The 20,403-nt window shown below is 44.5% G+C and overlaps 1 protein-coding gene across 3 annotated transcripts in view; it reads right to left on the bottom strand.

The window, feature by feature from the left end:
- LONP2 (lon peptidase 2, peroxisomal) overlaps positions 1-20,403 on the bottom strand; it is a 50,388-nt gene that overhangs the window by 8,879 nt on the left and 21,106 nt on the right. For all 3 annotated transcript variants that reach the window (XM_081870204.1, XM_081870205.1, XM_081870203.1), the window contains exons 9-12: positions 12,758-12,908; positions 12,386-12,512; positions 11,538-11,671; positions 1,475-1,617 (exon numbers count right to left, since the gene is read on the bottom strand). In XM_081870204.1, coding sequence (XP_081726330.1) covers positions 1,475-1,617; positions 11,538-11,671; positions 12,386-12,512; positions 12,758-12,908 — 555 coding nt within the window. The remainder of the gene's footprint in view (positions 1-1,474; positions 1,618-11,537; positions 11,672-12,385; positions 12,513-12,757; positions 12,909-20,403) is intronic.

The raw sequence follows: 20,403 nt of genomic DNA, 5'->3' as shown, positions 1-20,403 counted from the left end.
AGCCTGCGGCTTCCCAGCTGCTGTTGGGACCCCCATCAGCCCTAACCAGCATGGCAATGGTTAGGAAGAATGAGATTGGGCTCCAGCAACATCTAGAGGACTACAGGTTTCCAACTCCTGCCTTCACCTACAGCTTCCAGGTTGTCAACAGTCCTATGCACCTGCTGTTTCCAGTGGCTATTAAGCAGCCCAGGATGCATCAACAGTGCTGTAAGAAAACATCGCAGTTGGGACCAGGGCAGCAGCAGCCCTTTGGAGCAGCAGAGACAGATGTGAGAAGAGGCAGGCCACAGGGTATTCCTAGGCACACAAAGGGGTTTCGCATTTCAGGAAACCATCATGAGTTAATCATCCTCAGCCAGCACTGAGCCATCTCTCTTGAGAGAGGCAAAAGGGTGCTTTAGATATACACACTCAGACTCTGCCAGGATCGGATTTCGAAATTCCAGTGAGTGACATGTATCCGTCTGGGGTGTGCCATATTCTGATTCCACCAAAAGAGGTTTTGACTCTAAAAGCGAACTGTGACTTTGGAACAGCTGATTGAATTGATTCTTTCCAAAGCACCCTCGCTTATGAGATTATAGGCCTAACTTCTCTCTAATATATATATTCATTTGAAAAGGGCCTTCCCCTTCCGGAAGGGCCAGTCAATTCAATTACAGGAGGTTTTCAATTTCTCTCTGCCGGGCCTCCTCGAGCTGAGCGCTGACATGTGACTGGCCTTTGCAGGGTCTTGATTTCCAGCTAGTTATTGATGGCAGAGCGAAGGTTAGAGGTGAGGCTTTCTGAGCCCGGGGTGGGGTGGGGAGGGAGAGAGGCCCCACTGCAGACTGCAGCAAAGAAAAACAAACGGAACCAATCTGGAATGTTTTTCACAGAGACGGAAGTTCAGCGCTCCTCACTGCAGAGAGAAGGGCAGCAGCAGCTTAAGAAGAAAGAAACCCCTTCAAGCATGCCAAAGCCTCGCTTCTTTTATGAGGCTGCCATCCGGTAATCTTGGTCCCTGGATGTGGCCAGATCCTGGTGACAAAATCGCAAGGAAAAACACCCCAATGGTTCAAAGTTGCACACACAGCTACTGGAGGTTTGACATTCCATCCCTAGGTCTTTTCACTGGCCTTATAAGACCTACAGTTCAGTGGGAACTACCTGCTACTGCATGTAATAAGAGGGGTTTTACACTTACGCCTGAGCAGAGCTCAGAGGCTTCAGATGTAGTCTGGATGTAACCAAGTAGCTTCTGGAAGAGCTTAGATTTCGTGCTACTAGAATAAGGTGGAGAACAGCAGGCCTGGGACCCAAATTCAGGCCCCACCCCAGCCTTTCTATCTGGCCCATGGGACTCTCCCCAGAAGTCCCTTCCCAACCTGGCTGTTCTGAAGGTGGGGAAGCAAGCAAACCACCACCAACAACTAATTTATACAAGCTACAAAATAAAAAAGAGCAAAGATATAAAATAGTCAATAATTACCTCCAGTTCGTACATTGGTGGCCCAAGAATGTCCTTCAAGGCATCTAAGTCAATTAGAATGGGCATTTCAGGTGGTAGAGCCAGATCGGCAGTGTCGCTGAGAGAATCAGGTTTCGCATCTTCCGCAACATGCTCTCTACACTCTTAAGGTTAGAAAAAAGGTCACTTCACAGATATGATTATAAGAAACATTTTCTGGCAACTTCTAGAGCAGGTATAGGCAAACTCAGCCCTCCAGATGCTTTGGGACTACAATTCCCATCATCCCTGACCACTGGTCCTGTTAGCTAGGGATGATGGGAGTTGTAATCCCAAAACAGCTGAGGGCCGAGTTTGCCTATGCCTGTTCTAGAGCAAATCTTGACTGGCTCCACTAAATGGATGGGCAATCACTTGATGGAGCTACTCCTAAGGATCAATAATTCAGTCACATCACTTAACACAGCTACACACACACACCCAACCATTGTAGGGAAGCTGCATCTTCTCTCAAACACATATTCGTCCGAATGTGTGCGCATGAAGACTGTGCAGAGTGCGCAGCCTGCCACTACTCCCACAGCAGCTGGTGAGGTGCAAGTGAACACAAAGCTGTTTTACACCAAGTCAAGACCACTGTTCTCATTGAGTCTATTACCATCCACTTTGATGAGCAGCAGCTCTTCAGGGTACAAAAGGCAGGGGTCTTTCGCAACACTTGCTACCTGATCCTCCTTTAACAGGAGATGCCAGCTATTGAGCATGGGACCTTTGGCATGCAAAGTATGTGTTCTGCCACACAGCAATAGTCTCTCCCTCACGCATGTTTTGAACAATGGATAACACATTGTAGGAGATTTTAAGTTCTTCGAGAAAAGAAGCGGAGAACCTTTGCCCCTGTTGCTGGACCAACTTCCCTGCTCCTTGCCCCCACTGGTTGGGCTGATGGGAATTGGGAATCCAACAACATTTCTGTGTGTGTCACAAGCCCCCCCCCCCCCATGTTCTAGATCAATATTTTTAACCAAAAGAACAAACACGTTCTTTGTATTTAAATCAACAAGGGAGAGAATATAAGTCCATGAGGAAGACCCTATGGGAGAAAGAAGCAGCTAAGTGGTTGGGCACATGACTATGCTTGCAAAAGCCCCCAGATTCAGCCCTGACATCTCCAGGTAGAGTTGGGTAGATGGAGAGCTGCTGCCAGTACGTGTAGACCAGGATAGACAATGTGCGTTGTTGTACTCCAATGCTCATCAGCCCCAACCAGCATGGAAGTTCTAGTCTAACAACATCTGCAGGACCCCACATTCTCTTCTCCCTGCCTAGACGATAATGAGATAGATGCACTAAAGATCTGTAGAACAAAGTTTCCTGTGTTCTTAGACCAATAGAGCCAAGATGGGAAACCTGTGGCCTTCCAAATGTTGTTGGATTCCAACTCCCATTAGTCATCTCCAGCATGGCCAATGGTCATGACCAATGATGGAGCAGGAGTCTGACCACATCTCCTCCACCACTGCAGCATAGCACACAGAGTGAGTAGAGTCTACAGCAAGGGGTACTGGCAGCAGGAGGCAAACTTTGCACATGGATCCTTAGAATGACAGAATGTATGTTACTACTGTGTCCCGCAGTGTCCCTCATCAGTACAATGGTGGAAGGCATGGGAAGGAAAAGTGCGCAACGAAAGACACCAACGCATACATAACAACATAGGAATACTCTCTAAGTCTTTTGCCGGAAGACTTAAGAAGCTAGTTTATTTGGAAAACCCATACATGCCTACTCAACCATTAAGATAGGAGGAATTAGCACTGTTGCAGGTGTTACATAATACTCATTCCACATTTATAAGAAATCAATCTTTTAGTGTGGCAGCACCTACACTCTGGAACTCCTGGTCTATTGACGTCACGCAAGCATTTCACTGTATTCTTTTTGGCGCCCACTAAAATAATTTTTGTTAGGCAAGCCTAGCCAGACATGTAGAATGTTGACATAAGTCTTAATCTGTTTTTAGTTTATTGCTGGTTTTACACCAAGAGTTGTTTCTACTGATATTCTCATTCTTTAACTCTCTTTGTAAACTGCTTTGAGGGTTTTCTTTTTTTTTTTACAATCAAGCAGTGTATAAATTTTATGAAATAAAAATAAATAAATAAGAAACCAAAAGCATACAGGAAACTATTCATATTTTAACTGGGACTTAGTCCAGTTTTATTTCAAACTGCTCACTCTGCAGACAGCAGTTGGCAACATGGGAGACTTGTAAATGATTCTCTCCTGAATTTGTGAGGGGCATCTGTCCTATTGAGAAAAACACGTTTCTTTCTTTCTTTTTTTTGCTTTATACTCAAATAACCCAATTAGGAAGGCCTGTTTCATAATACGTCGCAGTGACAAACAACAGTGTCCCGTCTTTCAGCAAAAATTTATTCCACTCTCTGACCCCCTCCCCTACTGCCCCAAATCTGATGCAACACAAAATTTGCAACTTTGCATACCAAGTTGTGCAATTACAGCTAGCCTTGTGGTTTCTGCTTCAAATAATAAGCTCTCTTAGCTCATTCTGATTACAATAGAACACAGGCCGGACTGAAGCATCAAATAATCAGATTGGCGTTTGTTACATAAACATACAAACCTCACAAGAGGCTACAGAACCAAGCAGGCTGAAGCATAGTAATAAAAAAAAATCACCTACAAAACAGGTTGGCTTCTTTTAAATTAGAAAGATAACAACTAGATTAAAAAGTATGATGTTAAGATTTCACAAGAGTCCAGTGAGGGCAGGAGGAGACGATCCTAAATTGTCCATTGAACTAAATTTGGTCCTGAATGGATCTGTCCACGAGGAAGGCTTGGATAGGACATCTTTCAGAGGATGGGGAACCTGTGGCCCCTTCCACATGTTGATGGACTTGAACTCCCATCACCTCTGACCATTGGCCATGCTGGAGGGGCCTGATGGGAGCTGGAGTCCCAAGACAACTGAAGGGTCTCAGGTTCCCCATCTTAAACTGTGTGGGGCTTTTGGTCTGAAGGGAACCTAGAGAATCTTCTCAGAAGATTTGGGCTCAGAGAGTCTTGTCTCTGAGGGTCCCAGTTAGCTGTGGGGACCTGCACTTGGATATGGTACTTCCACAGTCTGTGTTGCTAGGAAAGAGGGGCAAAATACTGTGACCCAGATTCTTGGAGGAAGCCCCACTGAACTCTGTGGGACTGACTGCCAAACATGCAAGCACAGGCTTGGGGAGCAAACTTATGTATAGTTTGGGGGAGTCGACTGGGTTCCCTTCCTCCAGTCCCATTCAGCATTCCAGGAGTTGCATTCCATGAACATCTGGAAGGCACCAGGTTGCCTGCCCCTGCTGCTGATATTACTCCTTTACACAGAGTGTTTGGGACATAAGCTCTACTCTTAACCAACTCCTTGCCATTTTAGTGGGCCCAGCACCAGATAATTTTCTGGGCAGATTGTGCCAGTAGACTTCAACTTTTGCAACAGGGCAGAGTGAGGATTCTTTTGCCTTCCAGATACTGTCAGACTCCCATCATCTCTGATTGCTGCCCATGTTGGCAGAGCTGATGGGTCTTTGAGTTCCACAACATCTGGAGGGCCACAGGTTCCCTTCCCCTGCTTTATAAGCGGCGGCGGGGGGGGGGGTTGGAGAGAAAAGAGAAGGTGCCAGAGACTGGGGGCCCCATCCAAGTGCTACATTTTTGCTGACATTCCTTTAAGTGTGTTAACCACAGTGCAGCTTTATTCAAAGCTCACAGCTGCCTGTAGCCGTATCACCTTGGGATTTGCTCTCATCAGATTTTCGTTAATGTTTCTGCAGCAAGATTGGCTGAAGTTGAACCCTGTGCTCTTTAGAAGGGAAAGGGGGTAGAAAGCCCCAAGGCAAATAAGAGAGACTGGCTACTTTTTGTTAAAAGCCCAGGTGTTTTAAAGCCACATGCTTGCTATGCAAACAAATGAATTTAATAATAAAAAAATGAGATCCCGGGATTTTATACCCTTCTCATAAAATTCCACATTTTAGCCAAAGCAGACCTGAGACTGACAGCACTTTAAAATCCTAAATATGAGGCAGTGTAGGTTATTAAGAATGGTGCCTAACTCGCTAGAGGATTTTTGCCTGGAATTTATGCTTTTCAGATTTCCTTTCAAATTAGTCGGGTCAAAAACACGATTGCAACAAATAATTCAGATCTATATAGTAACTACTTTGTTATATTTCTCTGGCACACCAAACAGGGAATCTCATTTCGTTAACTTTTTGTTTTAGTCATGCAAAGCTAAGGGTAGTTTGTGATATGAGGGATCTGGCATTTGGCTGGCTTGGAAATCCTAACACTCTCATTCATCTGGGTCAGGGGTGGGTCCTCCAGATATTGCTGGACTACAGCCCCCTCCCCCATCACCCCTAACCACTGGCCATGGTGGCTGGAGCTGGCGGGAGTTGGAAGACTATAGATTAGCTACCCCACCCCAGGGCCTGCTTCATACCATCTGATTTTAGGTAGCTGAACCCACTTCATCCTTGGATTTATCAGGGTTAAATGAAAGTAATGATGATAAATTCCACACCTTACATTTTGATAATGTAGCTTAAATAGTAAAAAAAATACGATATTTTCAAAAGAAAAGAAAGAAAACGTTGTTGTTGTTGTGTCTGACTCTTTGTGACCCCATGGACCAGAGCATGCCAGGCACTCCTGTCTTCCACCCACAGTTTGGTCAAACTCATGCTGGTAGCTTCGAGAACACTGTCCAATTAGAATCATAGAATTATAGAGTTTGAAAGGAACCCCTGCGCAATGCAGGAATTCTGCCTACAGCTGTCTCTGGGTGGTGCTCTGAATTCTGCGCTACACAATTTAAAGTGTGCCATTTGTCCAGTTTCCTGACCTCTCTATCATTTTAGGAGAAGGACAGGCACTGTATAAGAAGTCAGGCAACCTCTATTTGAGCTTGAATACTGTATGATGATATTTTGAGAGTCTCTTACAGAAACTGCAAGGTTTGGCCCCTGCAACTGGGGGCCTGAGCTGAAGGCTTCCTACCAACTACCTAGTACATACTGTTGGGTGGGTGGGCTTGATAAATCTCCTGGCTTTTGGCTGCTAGGTCAACGAAGACTGAAGAAACTGAAATGTCGCCAAGGACCCAACAAGTCACAATACATGGCGGGTGGCTTGCATTGGGCTAGGTGTTTTGAAGCTGGGCAGGCCTGAGCAACGTTTTCCAAGACGGCTTGATTCATTACAGCTCCTTACAATTGCAGAGCTTGCATGCTGCAAAGCATTTGCCCTCCTCCTCTGTCTCTCTTTTTTTTTACAAAACAACCCACCTCCTTCTGGGGCTAAAGCAGTGCCATTCTAATTCCAGCGCAGCCAAACATCAAGCCCTTTTCCCATTTGTCAGGCTCTCTTTTATTTTGCATTGTTTTGCCTGCTGTCAATTTCAGGCCACACAAAGACAACTGTTCACAGATTAGGATTTCTGGGTTCTCTCCAGACAGCCAAAAAAGAAAAAAAGGAAAAAAGAAAAAAGACAAGCCTTAACAAACTGGAGTTTTACACCATTTGGAAGCACTCAGCTTGCTATGACTTTCCTAGCTGGCAGCAATTGCCAGCTCTAATTTTAACACTGTAAATAACTCCTTCGCTGGATTAGCTGGAATGCTGAAGACAGCCTCCCTTTTGTTCTGCGTTTAATAGTAAACAAGTCACTGTATCATGTGAAGGGAAGAGCTTCCAAACTGCTCTGCTAGAAACACAGGAAGCTGCCTGCCTCATAATGCTTCCGACCATTGATCCACGTTGCTCAGTGCTGTTGTCTACACTGTCTGGGAGTGGCTCTCTGGAGCTGCAGTCAGGGAGTCTCTCCAAGCCCTACCTGGAGATGCTGGGAACTGAACCTGGGGCACCTTCTGCAAACAAAAAAGATACTCTACCACTGAGCTTTGGCCCTCTCTCTAGTAAAACTAGATAACTAAAATGTTATCTTTCCTCAAGTCACAAAGACTTCAGGGCTCTTAAACTGATTACCAACACTACATGTGAGTTTTTTTTCTTTATGAAATATCTTAGTTTCTTTATCTTCTCCGGGGCTCCACATTTTAAACTAATTAACTGGGTAGATTAATTACTTATATTAAAAAAAACCACTATAACAAAAATCAGTACATAGGCTACATAAAACCAAAAAAGTACAAATAATGGCATTCAGTAAAATCTTCTGAAAGCAGTTAGAAACAGAACAAAACTCTATCACCAATAAAACCAATCAATTACTCCATTTACATTATTTTTAAATGGACTAAAGAATCCCCAAACAAGCAGCATACTTAAAAGGCAACGGTTTTAAAAATGGTTAATGTGCTTTAATATGCATGCTTCATCATAGAAGAGTCACTCTCTCATTCTCACCTAGGAGAAGATGCCTTTTTCTAAGATGACACCCATCTGTGACTTACACATCAAAGCAAGCATGTTTACCCACCTTCAAAACTTTTTTTTTGTTATATGTAGATTTAATTTAATATTTGATTAACACATACTTTTTATTGACTAGGATTTCTTTAGACAAGATGTAGCCCTTGCCTTGCATTATTGGAAAGCATGTGGGCATTCAATGAAATCTGAGATGACTGCAAAGATTAAACATATTTGAGGTTTTCCTGCCTCTCTCTTGGGAGTGCTAAAGAGTACACATACACGGGGATCCTCCAATGACAGCATTCTGCAACTTAATACCAACCAAATTGTTTGGACTACAACTCCTATCAGCCTCAGCAAACATGACCTTTCAAGGGAAAAAACTGGCCTTTTTAAGCAGGGATCATGGAGCCAAAAAAGCCACACAAACAACTTTTGACTTGAGCAAGGATGCACTAAAAAGGTTTGACAATAAGCGTTCTGTATAGGTAGTATAGTTGTATCAGTTGAGACTATTTGTGCATTTACCTAGCCTCCAGTATCATCTATTCTGACAGTTAGGGAATCTCAGGTGGGAGGCCTGTTCCACTACTTGCTGCCAAATCTCCAGGCATGGCCAAACTTGGCCCTCCAGATGTTTTGGGACTACAACTCCCATCATCCCTAGCTAACAGGACCAGTGGTCAGGGATGATGGGAATTGTAGTCCCAAAACATCTGGAGGGCCAAGTTTGGCCATGCCTGTAGACTGAACTTGGGACTTTTGTCATGCAAAGCACGTGTTCTGCCATTGAGCCATGATCCCTTCCAGAGTCCAGGCTGCAAGGGGAGAAATGTGATGGTGAATGCTGCTTACCAGAGCTAGGTCTGTATGTGCAGTTCTGGACTACAAGGCCCAGCTATCATATTCCTAGTCTGCTCTAGCAGGCACTTTGGTACCTGGGAAAAACCAAGCACTGTCATGAGCTGTGACTTAATGTTCTCCGAGGCTCCAATGCACGCAGAGAACTTCAGATGAGCCTGCGCTTCACTTCAATTTTGGGAACACTAAAGAGAAGAGAACAGTGTGCGTAGCAAACTCCTGATACAGGAGCTCCAGCGTACAGGACAAAATTTTGCAAATCAGCATCACTCTCTTGAAGCAGCCCAGAATATCAACATGGGCTACCAAATACCAAAAGGTTTTTACTGTATGCCTTACATAGGTCATCCTGCTGCTATGGATATATGGCCTGTATTCAAAACAAATATATATATATATATTAAGCACATCCACGGACTTGTTCCCACATGGGGAATTTTCTATTTTTCCCCTACCAGCTCCTACTATGAACTGGTTTTTTTGAAACACCCCTTGATTCTAAACAGAGGTTTGCCATGTGGTGGTGACAGACACAAGTCCAAATGGTTTGGGACCTTCTGGAATTAGTTGCATTGTTCTTTGACTCCTGGTTGAGGTATTCATAGAACTGAAGAGCTGGAAGAGACCCAAAGGGTCATTTAGTCCAACCCCCTGCAATGTAGGAATCACAGCTAAAGAACTCTGACAGATGGCCATTCAACCTTGATTTAAAAACCTCCAGTGAAGGAGAGTCCAGCACCATCCAAGGGAGTCCGCTCCACAGCTCTTACTGTCAGAAAGTTCTTTCTAATGTTTAGTCAAAATCTCCTTCCTTGAAATTTGAAAACACTGTTTCGGGTCCTACCCTCTGGAGCAGCAGAAAACAATCCATCCTCCATGTGACAGCCCTTCAGATATTTGAGGGTGACTATCATTGCCAAAATACTTCTTGTTTTACATATCTTGTCTCGAGGCACATACAGGCAGCCCCTGGATGTCAGCTACATCCTTTCTTAAATTACAATAGTGCAGGGTTTCAGAATCTGAATGCACCAGCCATGTAAGATGTCGGTGGTACATTATCTTTTTAAAAGGTGTATTAACTGTTCAATTTTATTTCTGATTATTAATAATAAAACAGTAAACAGAGGGCTGCTTTGGGGGGGGCGGGGGAAGAGTATGAAAAGCTTGTACAGACATCTGGGTCTCCCCTGTTCTCAGATCTGAAAAAAAGAAATTGGCATAAAACCCTTAGCTGGCAATCACTGTATCAACAACTCAGCTGCCAATAGAGCCCCCGCCACAAGCTGTTAAAGAAACCTGGAAATGAGGTAAAAGTTCAAGGGCGTAAGGCTATTCTACACTGCACAGATGCCTCAAAAAACATGCCTTTAAACTGCCATGTGGTAGGTAGAATGGTGAAGAGTTCTCCATAATGTCTTTTTGCTATCACCCAGACAAGAAGCGAGTGCTGGATGATCATATTTAAGTCAGCCAACCAACACAGAAGCATCTGACTCATCAGCAAGACTGCAGTCCCTGATTATGTTTGTTGTGTAGGCGGTTTATAGCAGGTATGCCCAATTGTAGTACTAATGGCCTCCTCCTTGACAACAGCACGTCGGTGATTTCATGCAAGCTTTTAAAGGATTTCTGAATGGCAGCATCATAACCCACAAGTAAATATCCACCGGAGTCAAAGTTAAATATCTACTGTCACTGATCACTTCTTGTTGCTTTCATTACTCTAGGTCAGGGATGAGGAACTTCAGGTCTGGGGCTCAGCTGGAACCTGCCCTCAGGACTCTCCCAAGCCACACCCCTCACTGCCCTGCTTCGCACCCTCAAGTGTTTTAGCCTGGCTAGAACGCATCCTTCAGTTCTGATCATGCCTCTTGCTTGTCTACACAGAAGACAGAGAAGGGTGTGTGACTGTGTGTAGGAAACTATCCCACTATACCAAGGTAAAATTCATATTCATTGCTCCACCTACTTTTGCCGCTGCACCCACCCACCACTGGCATGTGGCCCCTGAAAGGTTGCCCAGAAACAAATCTGGCCCTTGGGCTGAATAAGGTTCCCCACCCCTGCTCTATGCAGAAATCCTTTTGGTGCTACTGTTACAGGAAATGATCTGGCCACATTGCTCTGGCAAAAGGACTCAGGGCCTCTTTTTTCACATGACCGCATCACAGCATAGGTGATGCTTCTGTTATTGCTGGAACCTTATTCATCACACTGGAGGGGCCTGGCGATGCTGGTTTATCTGCATCCTTAACTGTTCCTTCCCATGTTATCTCCAAACTCCCAACATCACCCAAGCAGCAAAGGGTGACTGCTCAGGCTCTATAGTGTATTCAGGTGTTCAATGACTGCGGATAGCTCTCTGGAAACTCCTCTTTTTCTCCCTGGCTTTTTGGATAGCACTTGCTATGGGGGAACATAACAGGATACAGGACAGGAACAGCTTTATCAAGGATGCTAGCCCCAAATTATTAACGGCTTCACAGTTTAAAACATGGTCTGAGCAGCCAGTCCTCACTGTGCGCCCATTTCTCAGCCACAGACTTGGCTTGAGTTTTCCTTTCTCCCCAGAGATGCACTGCAAATAATTCTATCGCTCATCATGAGCGATCGAAATGAAAAACAGTGCATATTTATTTCAGTCGAGGACAAAACATATGCAAATCTACAAACTCGGAAATGTTGACGGCCCCCTTCCTTGGGCAACCTTCCAAGCCAGAGAGCTGGCAAAGGCTTGCGACTGGCAGAAGGATATAAAAGGCACACAAACCTCCTCCTTCTGTCACTTCAGAGCGATCTGGCTTTGCCTCCTTGTGCTGGCCTTCTGCCACTTTCACGGCAACTGCTCGGCAAATGGCTCCAAATTTGCGATCCAAAGAGCGGACTCCTGCCTCCCGAGTGTATCTAGTACAAAGAAGCAGCCAAGATTGTCCTTTTCAGTGCCCGTCTAAACTGACACAATCCTGGATCTGTCTAAGGGCCCTGTTCCACAACAAGGGAAGTTATCTCTTAGTTTGGGGAACATATTTCTATGAATTTGCAAAAAGGTATGCGGGAAAGGCTTCGTTGGACATTATTGCATCCTAATGAGGGGATGAGGAATCTGTGGCTCTCCTTGTGTTGTTGGACTCCAACTCCCATCAGCCCCAGCCAGCTTGCACAATGGCTAGGGATGATGGGAGTTGGAGTCCAACAACATCTGGAGGGCCACACAGCCCCCATCCTGGCAGGAATGAATCCAGGTGCCATGGAACAACATTTTCAATGCAAACCTAAATTTATCGATTTTCCTAGGCAGCTGCAAGAACATAGCAGAGCAACTAAATATACCAAACAGAAAAATAAACACATACAGTCGTACCTTAGAACCCAAACGCCTTGGTACTCGGACATTTGGCTCCTGAACACTGTAAAACCAGAAGTGTGTGTTCCGGTTTGTGAACATTCTTTGGAACCCAAATGTCTGACGGGGCTTCTGCAGCTTCTGATTGGCTGCAGGAGCTTCCTGCAGCCAATCAGAAGCTGCACTTTGGTTTCCGAACGTTTTGGAAGTGGAACTTCTGGAACAGATTCCGTTCGGCTTCCAAGGTACGACTGTAAATACCTTTTTAAAATTACCGGGTGATGATTGCCAGGGTTGCATCTTGAGGAATCTGAATCTGCTGAGGAGTCAGTCCATGTTGCTCAAGCTGCTTTGGAATCAAGTGGCGATGTGCGATTTCTATCTTCTCTTCTTGCGTGTATCCTTTGAAACAAGACACATCCTTTAGAAGAACTAGGATATAGAACTCAGATCAGAAGTCACATACAAAGCCAGATTTTTAAAGGAAATGAAGTTTTAGCCTCAGCTGGAAAGAGAGCGAGATGGGAGAAGATACCGGCAGTGGCCATCTATGATATACAAGTATGGCAGGCAGTGCCGACAAGCAGCAGGAATCATTGATACATTCTGCCTTAACATCACCCACACCCTGGTCAGTTCTACATCACCTGGAACTTGGATGATCTCCATTCTATCCAGCAAAGCAGGTGGAATGGTGGCAGTTGTGTTGGCTGTGGCAATGAACAGTACTTGGGACAAGTCAAAGGCTACATTTAAGTAATGGTCTGTGAAGCTGTGGTTTTGCTCAGGATCCAAGACCTTAGAAAGCAAATGAAAAAGATTTGCAAATTTAATTCCTCTCAGAAAGTATGACCATAGTTACAGCTATATAAGCAGTTACATTCTCTAACAGTTATATTTAGTTACATTCTCTAACAGTTATATTTAGTTATATTTTAGAAGACAGTTGGCGGGAATTTTTTTTATATAAAAAAAAGATAACGGACCCCTGACCATTAGGTCCAGTCGTGACCGAGTCTTGGGTTGCGGCGTTCATCTCGCTTTATTGGCCAAGGGAGCCGGCGTTTGTCCGCAGACAGCTTCCGGATCATGTGGCCAGCATGACTAAGCCGCTTCTGGCAAACCAGAGCAGCGCACGGAAACGCTGTTTACCTTCCTGCCGGAGCGGTACCTATTTATCTACTTGCACTTTGATGTGCTTTCGAACTGCTAGGTTGGCAGGAGCAGGGACCGAGCAATGGGAGCTCACCCCGTCGTGGGGATTCGAACCGCCGACCTTCTGATCGGCAAGTCCTAGGCTCTGTGGTGTAACCCACAGCGCCACCCGTGTCCCATAGCTACACTTAATTATTATTATTTATTAGCGACCATCTACACAACAGTCTGAAGGTGATATACAATAAAAACAGTAAAAAACAACAACATTTAAAACACAAAGAACAGCCAATACAGTTAAAACAAAACTGAAACAATGCAAAATAGATGCTCATGGCAAAGACCCATTTCTCCAACTGGGAGAGCCTGTCGGAACAAAAATGTCCTTCCAATTGTTTTCAGGAAGTGTAGATAGACGGTGCCTTCGTATCTTGATGGGAATGCTATTCCACAGAACAGAGGAAGGCGCACCAAATGTATACAGGTTCTCCATTTGTTTCACTGCCGTTATTCCCTCACGCCACATTCCTCAGAATTTCAGTTTTATGAGGATGGGAAGAATTCTCTGCTAGAGCTACCTAAGTGCCACCACCTGAACTTCAATTCCCAGAGCTCTCAAGGCAGAAGAGTGGCTCAGGGAGAAACCATAGATCAGTGGTAGATTAGTAATGGAACACATGCTTTTCCTATAGAAGGTCTTCCAGCTTGATGTCTAGCATCTCCATTTAAAAGAATAGACATGCATGGTGCTTTGAACAATTGCAATATGCCATATAAATGCAAAGTATTATCTTAATCTCTAATTCTAATATTCCCTGGGTTGTAGCCAATGTTAGCTCCACTCCAAATAAATCCATTCAGATGAATGGACATGGGCCATTAATTTCAGTGGGTCTACTCTGAGCTGGTTACCTCCCATTATTATTATTATCATTATCATAATTGTCATTATTATTATTATTATTATTATTATTATTATTATTATTATTATCCTCTCATGGTCGAGAGCAGGAGAATCAACAGCCAGTGAGAAGGTAGGAGTGAAACTAAATTGCACTTGTGATTGGACGGTAGAGCTGCCCATATCAAATGTAACCCCGCCCTATTTTCTGAGTGTGGTCAACTGAAGGAAGTGGGATGGGCAGAAGCCAAATGAGCGGAGTAAAGTGTGAGCAACAAAATCCAAGTGTCAATAATCAATTGCTGTTTTTTAAAATGACTTTTCAATGGGTACATGTGAAAATTTAGGGTGAAAAGGGCAATTAGAGAGCATCGGAGAAGCTAGTTTGACTGTACACAGCTAGGAGGGATGCATTTAAGTCACTAGCTCTTATTCTGGCTGAGTGCTCGCAAGCATGGATCTCTGTTGAGGCTATCAAGAAGGACACAGCAGGGTAATTTACCATCCATTAAAGGATGAGTTAGTGTCACTGATACAAACACTTACACTCCAAGCACCTCCCTTTGCTTATTTCTCTGTCAAACAGCCACCAAGCAAAATTGCCACTGTCACTTGAGCAACAGGATGTTAATTAAGGATAAATTAAAATGGGCACTCCACTCTGGTTCCTGCTGCATTTCAGGGTGAACACTGGAGCTTACAAGCGCTCACCATATGACACTTGTTTCAAGCGGTCACTTGGTGAATTATTTAGGAGTGTGGGGCCATTAGGTGGCCGATGGCACAAGGGCTTGCCCGTTTAATTCTAGGCACGTTCTCAGAGCTGACCTTCACATCACAGGCGATGTTGGGAGTCTAAGACTCCTGCGTGGAAGATATGTTGCACCTTGCAAATAATTAGCAGATTGCTCTGAAGAGAAGTGCCACTTCCGTAGGGGTAGTTGTGGTTGTCTGTGGCAGCCCAAACATGAAAAAGTGTTGAGGCACCTTAAAGAAATGCAGCATCTGAGAAACTGCAAGTTATGTGAGCCTGCTTTTCTGGAAGTCTTTGCACTATAATGTTTGGATCAGTCTCAACGTTGCTGCAACCCAGTGATTTGGTTCTGTTTTCAGCATGTGTGTTAGCCCAGACTTTTCTCTTTTATTTTCTCCCCTCCACCGTTCCTTCTCTCTCTTTTCCCTCTCTCGTATCCTTTCTGCTGGGAGGGATAAGCTTCAGGCTGGGTAGGTAAATGAGCATATGCTGGTGAGAGGGCAAGGATTGGGAATTTTTTTTTAAAAAAAGTAGATCCTTTTGTTAAAAAACACTGATATACAATTTAAGTACATTTTTTTTTTTTTTTAGAAGAATGGGATAGTGGAATTCTGTACTATTCCTGATGGGAGCAGAGTTTTGTTAATGTATAAGGGCTTATTTATGCAGAGGGGGGAAAAAAACAACAAGGGACACGGGTGGTGCTGTGGGTTAAACCACAGAGCCTAGGACTTGCTGATCAGAAGGTCGGCGGTTCGAATCCCCGCGACGAGGTGAGCTCCCATTGCTCAGTCCCTGCTCCTGCCAACCTAGCACTTCGAAAGCATGTCAAAGTGCAAGTAGATAAATAGGTACCATTCCAGCAGGAAGGTAAACGGTGTTTCTGTGCACTGCTCTGGTTTGCCAGAAGCGGCTTAGTCATGCTGGCCACATGGCCACAAGCTGTACACCGGCTCCCTCGGCCAATAAAGCGAGATGAGCGCCGCAACCCCAGAGTCGGTCACGACTGGACCTAACGGTCAGGGGTCCCTTTACCTTTATGCAGAGAAAAAGGACAAGTAAAAGTTAGGTTTGCTGGATAATTTGGGGAGTGTTTGTCCTGCACCTGCAACTAGTTTAGGGTTGCCATGCACCCAGAATTTCCTGGACATAGCCAGGATTCGGCCGTCGGAAACTGTGCCTGGGTGGGAATCACTTAAATGTCTGGGAAAATCCGGACATATGGCAACCCATGTTGGCAGTGTAGATTTTGGCAGCTTTCCGTTAAAACAGCTCAAAAAATTCCTCTTTTTTTGAGATTTTGCTCAACAACTTTTGTGTCCGAATTTCCACCTTTCGAAATATGGCAAACCTAAACCAATTAAGCATGTGAGAGTGACTCAGCACAATCTAAAGCACGGGTGTCAAACACAAGGCCCGCAGGCTGAATCCGGCCCGCCAGACCTCGTCATGTGGCCCGTGTAGCCGCCGCCGGCCGCCAGCCTTCACCTTTTATTCTCCCCCCCCCTTTTTTTGACACAAGAAAGCTGCCTCTTCAGCGCATGCGCGGCAGCCTACAAGCCAGAGAACGTCTGCCCTCTAGCGGCGCCGGCTGTTCTACACAGGAAACCTCCACTTTACATGCATTCAGGAAACCTCCACTTGTTTTTATATTGAGCGCATGCCATCCTGTGATGTGACAGATCCAACGGCTGCCTGAACCCTTCTCTCCTGTACTGTAAGTACATATGATGTATAGTACTACAGATACAACCGGCCCTTTGAGGGTGACCAAACTGCTGATGCGGCCCCCCGATGAATTTGAGTTTGACACCCCTGATCTAAAGTATAAATATACTTGTGTTTGAAGCAAGCTTGCTCTTGGCCCTTGCCTTTGGCCAGAGCCTAGTTTGTGCTGGAAACCTGCAAGGAGACTGGAAAGACTGCTATAAAGACTGTATACTACACCAGTAGGTAACTGCTAAGCTGTGAAACTGCATTATACTGTCAGTAACAGAACCGACCCTACCCAAACTAACTGGTGCTTTTTTCTGTTCCATTGACACACTCCACTGTCGTGTTGAATGGGCACTCAGTACACGCCTCAACAAGTTTACATTTTCAAAGGCTCTCCCACATTAAACATTCCCTGCACATAGTAAATTCATACACCGGAGAAGAAGCTTTAGCATAGGTGTGGGGAAACTTTGGCCCTTCGGATGATGCTAGGCTAAACTTCCATCAACTCCAGCAAGCACGCCAGGAGGGCTAAAGATTCCCTGCATAATTCTCTCTCTGGTTAATTATTACTAACCATGAGGACTGTATTCAGTATTAAGAGGTGCCATGGATCTAAATACCAGTTACTGGGAAACATGGGAGAGTGAGTGACATTGTGCTCATGTTTTGCTTATGAGTTTACCAGAGACGTCTGGCTGGCCACTATGGGAACAGAAGGCTGGACTAGATAGGCTTGGGCCTGATCCAGCCTTCCTATGTTCTCTTATGAGGCAAGTTGACTATAAGGAGTTTTTCTCTGCAAAGGAGCATCCAAGATTATTAGCAATCCACACACACATAAAATATACCTGTAATCAGAGTGGATACTACTCAGAATACTACCGCCTCACTTTACCACCTCATGTCAGGTATTGTGCAGAACTGCACTAAGAATCCCAGGCTTTGGGGCACCAGGATAAAACACTACCGTACATGCTTCTGCAACTGCTTATGCCCACCTAAGGGCAGGTGGAACACAAAAAACTTGAAATAAAACGTTAAATCTATTCATAAGGCACTGCTGTTCTTCACGGTGTTGGCAGAAAGGAACTTCTTAATCATTTCCAAGCTTTCTTTTGCTTTCCTGAGTTGCTGCCAGAAGCATCAGTTAAAGCAGAAGGCAAAAGCCCAACTAATGTAGTACAGAGGAAACAGCAGAATGATGCTGAATGAAGGAAACAAACTGTCTTTATGGAGGTGCATGGCACCAGTCATCTTTAAAATGAGATCCGTTTCCTAAAAAGCAGCACAGCTTTCCAGAAAGCAGCCTGCAGTATCCATTACATTCCAAAACAACATTCGAACTTGAAGGAGTAGGGCTGGCACTCAAAGTGAACATGCAGAGCATAGAAAAGAAAATCCTGTAATTAATGTAATGAGGGAGGGGGATTTAATTTGTGGGTGTGGCTGAAGCAGAGTTCCAGCATGTCTGAAGTCGAGCACCCTCCATTTCACCAAAACAAAGACTCACTAATTTCTGTATGCCTCGGAGCGGGTTGGACAACCCTTGAGTTGGTCCATGCCGTATACACTGGGCTGTATATTAAGATAAGGCTTCAAAGGAAAACTGATTTTAGTTTCTTGCCCTAAAAAATAAGGAAAGTCGCTTGCGTGTGCAAACCTAATTCAGTTAGTGAGATACTTGCATAGTCTAGTTTTACTATATGATAGTGCATTTGAATGGAAGGCAGTTCTACAGTACTCTCCTATAAATGATGAAAGACCAGTGCAGAAAGGACAATGTGATGTTGAGGAAGAGTTACTCAGCAGGGAAGAGGGCTGGGGAAGAAGGAGTGTGAAGTACCTCTGATCCCACCCACTGCCATTTCTGGCACAGGCTGGCAATTTTCTGAAGATTAATAACAGTACGGAAGAGCAAAACAAAGTTAATATTTATCTGGAGGCCTCCCTTCCTGCCCCTTCCTGCTGCTTGGCTGATCAATGACAGGGTAGGTTGTTGGCCATGTAAAATTAAGCAGTGGGCCAGAAGCAGCCCAGGGGGTGTATGCTGCACAATTTCTGAACAAGAAATGCAGAGTGGGGAAACATGTTTTGTGGAGACTATGCATATTGACTGGAGAATATTTGCATGTTACCCAGAGAATGTACAAAATTCAGCTGAGATATGCACATTCCTCGAGGCTATTCCATAGCTGGAAAATGTACAGAATTCAACTGATAGATACACATTTCCCAAGGCCTGCTGGAGATTATGTATACAGATGGGGAAATGTGCATGTTTCCCTCTTCATGGAAGGATTATATGCATATTCTCCATGAGGGCTGGTGAATGGGCACAGCGACTGGTTGTTGTGCACATTAACTACTCAACTTGCATTCCCCTTAACATATACACTATCTAAAATTAAGGGCAGACAGAGGATCATACAATGAAGCTCTTGTTATATAAACCTTGATATTTGTGGTTTCCTAGGTATCGAAAGGCAACACAACTCCCCTTCCTTAATCACCTTCACTCCATCTACAAAGAATTCTGTGATCCACACCTGTCGGCAACATCACACTCAGCTAGCACCTTTCTTCCACCACCCTTCCCTTGAACTCTAGAGCTCTTGCTTGGCGCTTGATAAATTATCAATGTGGCTTTGACATGAAAAGTTCTCACATAACACATGACAGGACCTCTGTGATGCCCAAGCAATTGCATGCTGCTGTCAAGATAATTTATCCTTTCCATTATGGCATGAATACATCCCTTTTGCTTTAGCGACTTGACTTATGGACCCAGAAGAGTGCTGCTAATTAAAATTATATATCACACGTACACACAGAGAGTTTGAACATTTGTCAAGAATAGAAAGCCATCTCACTTAGCTTTCATTGCTGAAACTTAAAATATATATATTGAAGAATGAGGTAAATATGAGTGAGAGAGTGAGTGGGGGGGGGACCTTTAACCCCACGTGAATCTAAAATACTGTAGTGTGGAAGCTTCTACTAAGGGAGTTTCTTCTTTCTTGTGCTGCTGCTGACCCATTTTGAAATCAGAGATAAAGCTATAAGGAATGTCTACAGCCTGCTTAACAGAAAAGGCTTGTTACATTCACTGACGGCTGGTGGAGGAGAGGGTGGGGGATTAATTATGAAAATGGTGCTTGGATTTCAACAGGTAAGACTGGGAAGGATCATCATTTAAAGCAGGTAGCCCATCTGTCGTAGGAAAGCAATAGGCAGCTCCAACAGACATCTGTTGGCATTGCTTAACCTCTTCATGTCCTCATTTGAAACCAAAGCTTGAACACTTCAGTCCTCGGTGGATGGAAGCCCTCCTCTACATCCCAGTCCTGACGCAAGGGCCTCCAGCAATATGGCCCCAGGCTCTGGTATTAACTGCTGCAAGATGCCTGGATGACCCTTCTTTGGTGATAGAACATCAAACATTATTCCGTCAGGCCTTTGGTGGCATTTTTTATCTTATGTCATTTGGCCAAGGGTAGGGTGTTTGTGGCAGCCTAGATATTGTTTGCACTGAAACAAATGCATTGGAGGGGGCTGGACTAGATTACCTTGGGGTTCCTTCCACCCCTGCAACTCTAGGGTTCTGTACATTGCTGTGAGTTGCCTTGGGGTTTTGGTCAACAGTTTCGTCAATAAACGAAACTTACCATATCTGGTGAAGATTAAAATGTAAAATGATCAAAAGCACCAAAAAGGAGAGCATACATGGTAATGGTAATGAGACCCCTGACCATTAGGTCCAGTCG

Source organism: Podarcis erhardii, assembly GCF_964252035.2.
Source record: "Podarcis erhardii genome assembly, chromosome: 7".
NCBI classification, from domain to species: Eukaryota; Metazoa; Chordata; class Lepidosauria; order Squamata; family Lacertidae; genus Podarcis; species Podarcis erhardii.
Note: the sequence above shows the minus strand (reverse complement) of the source record. Positions and strands in the feature narration are given on the sequence as shown.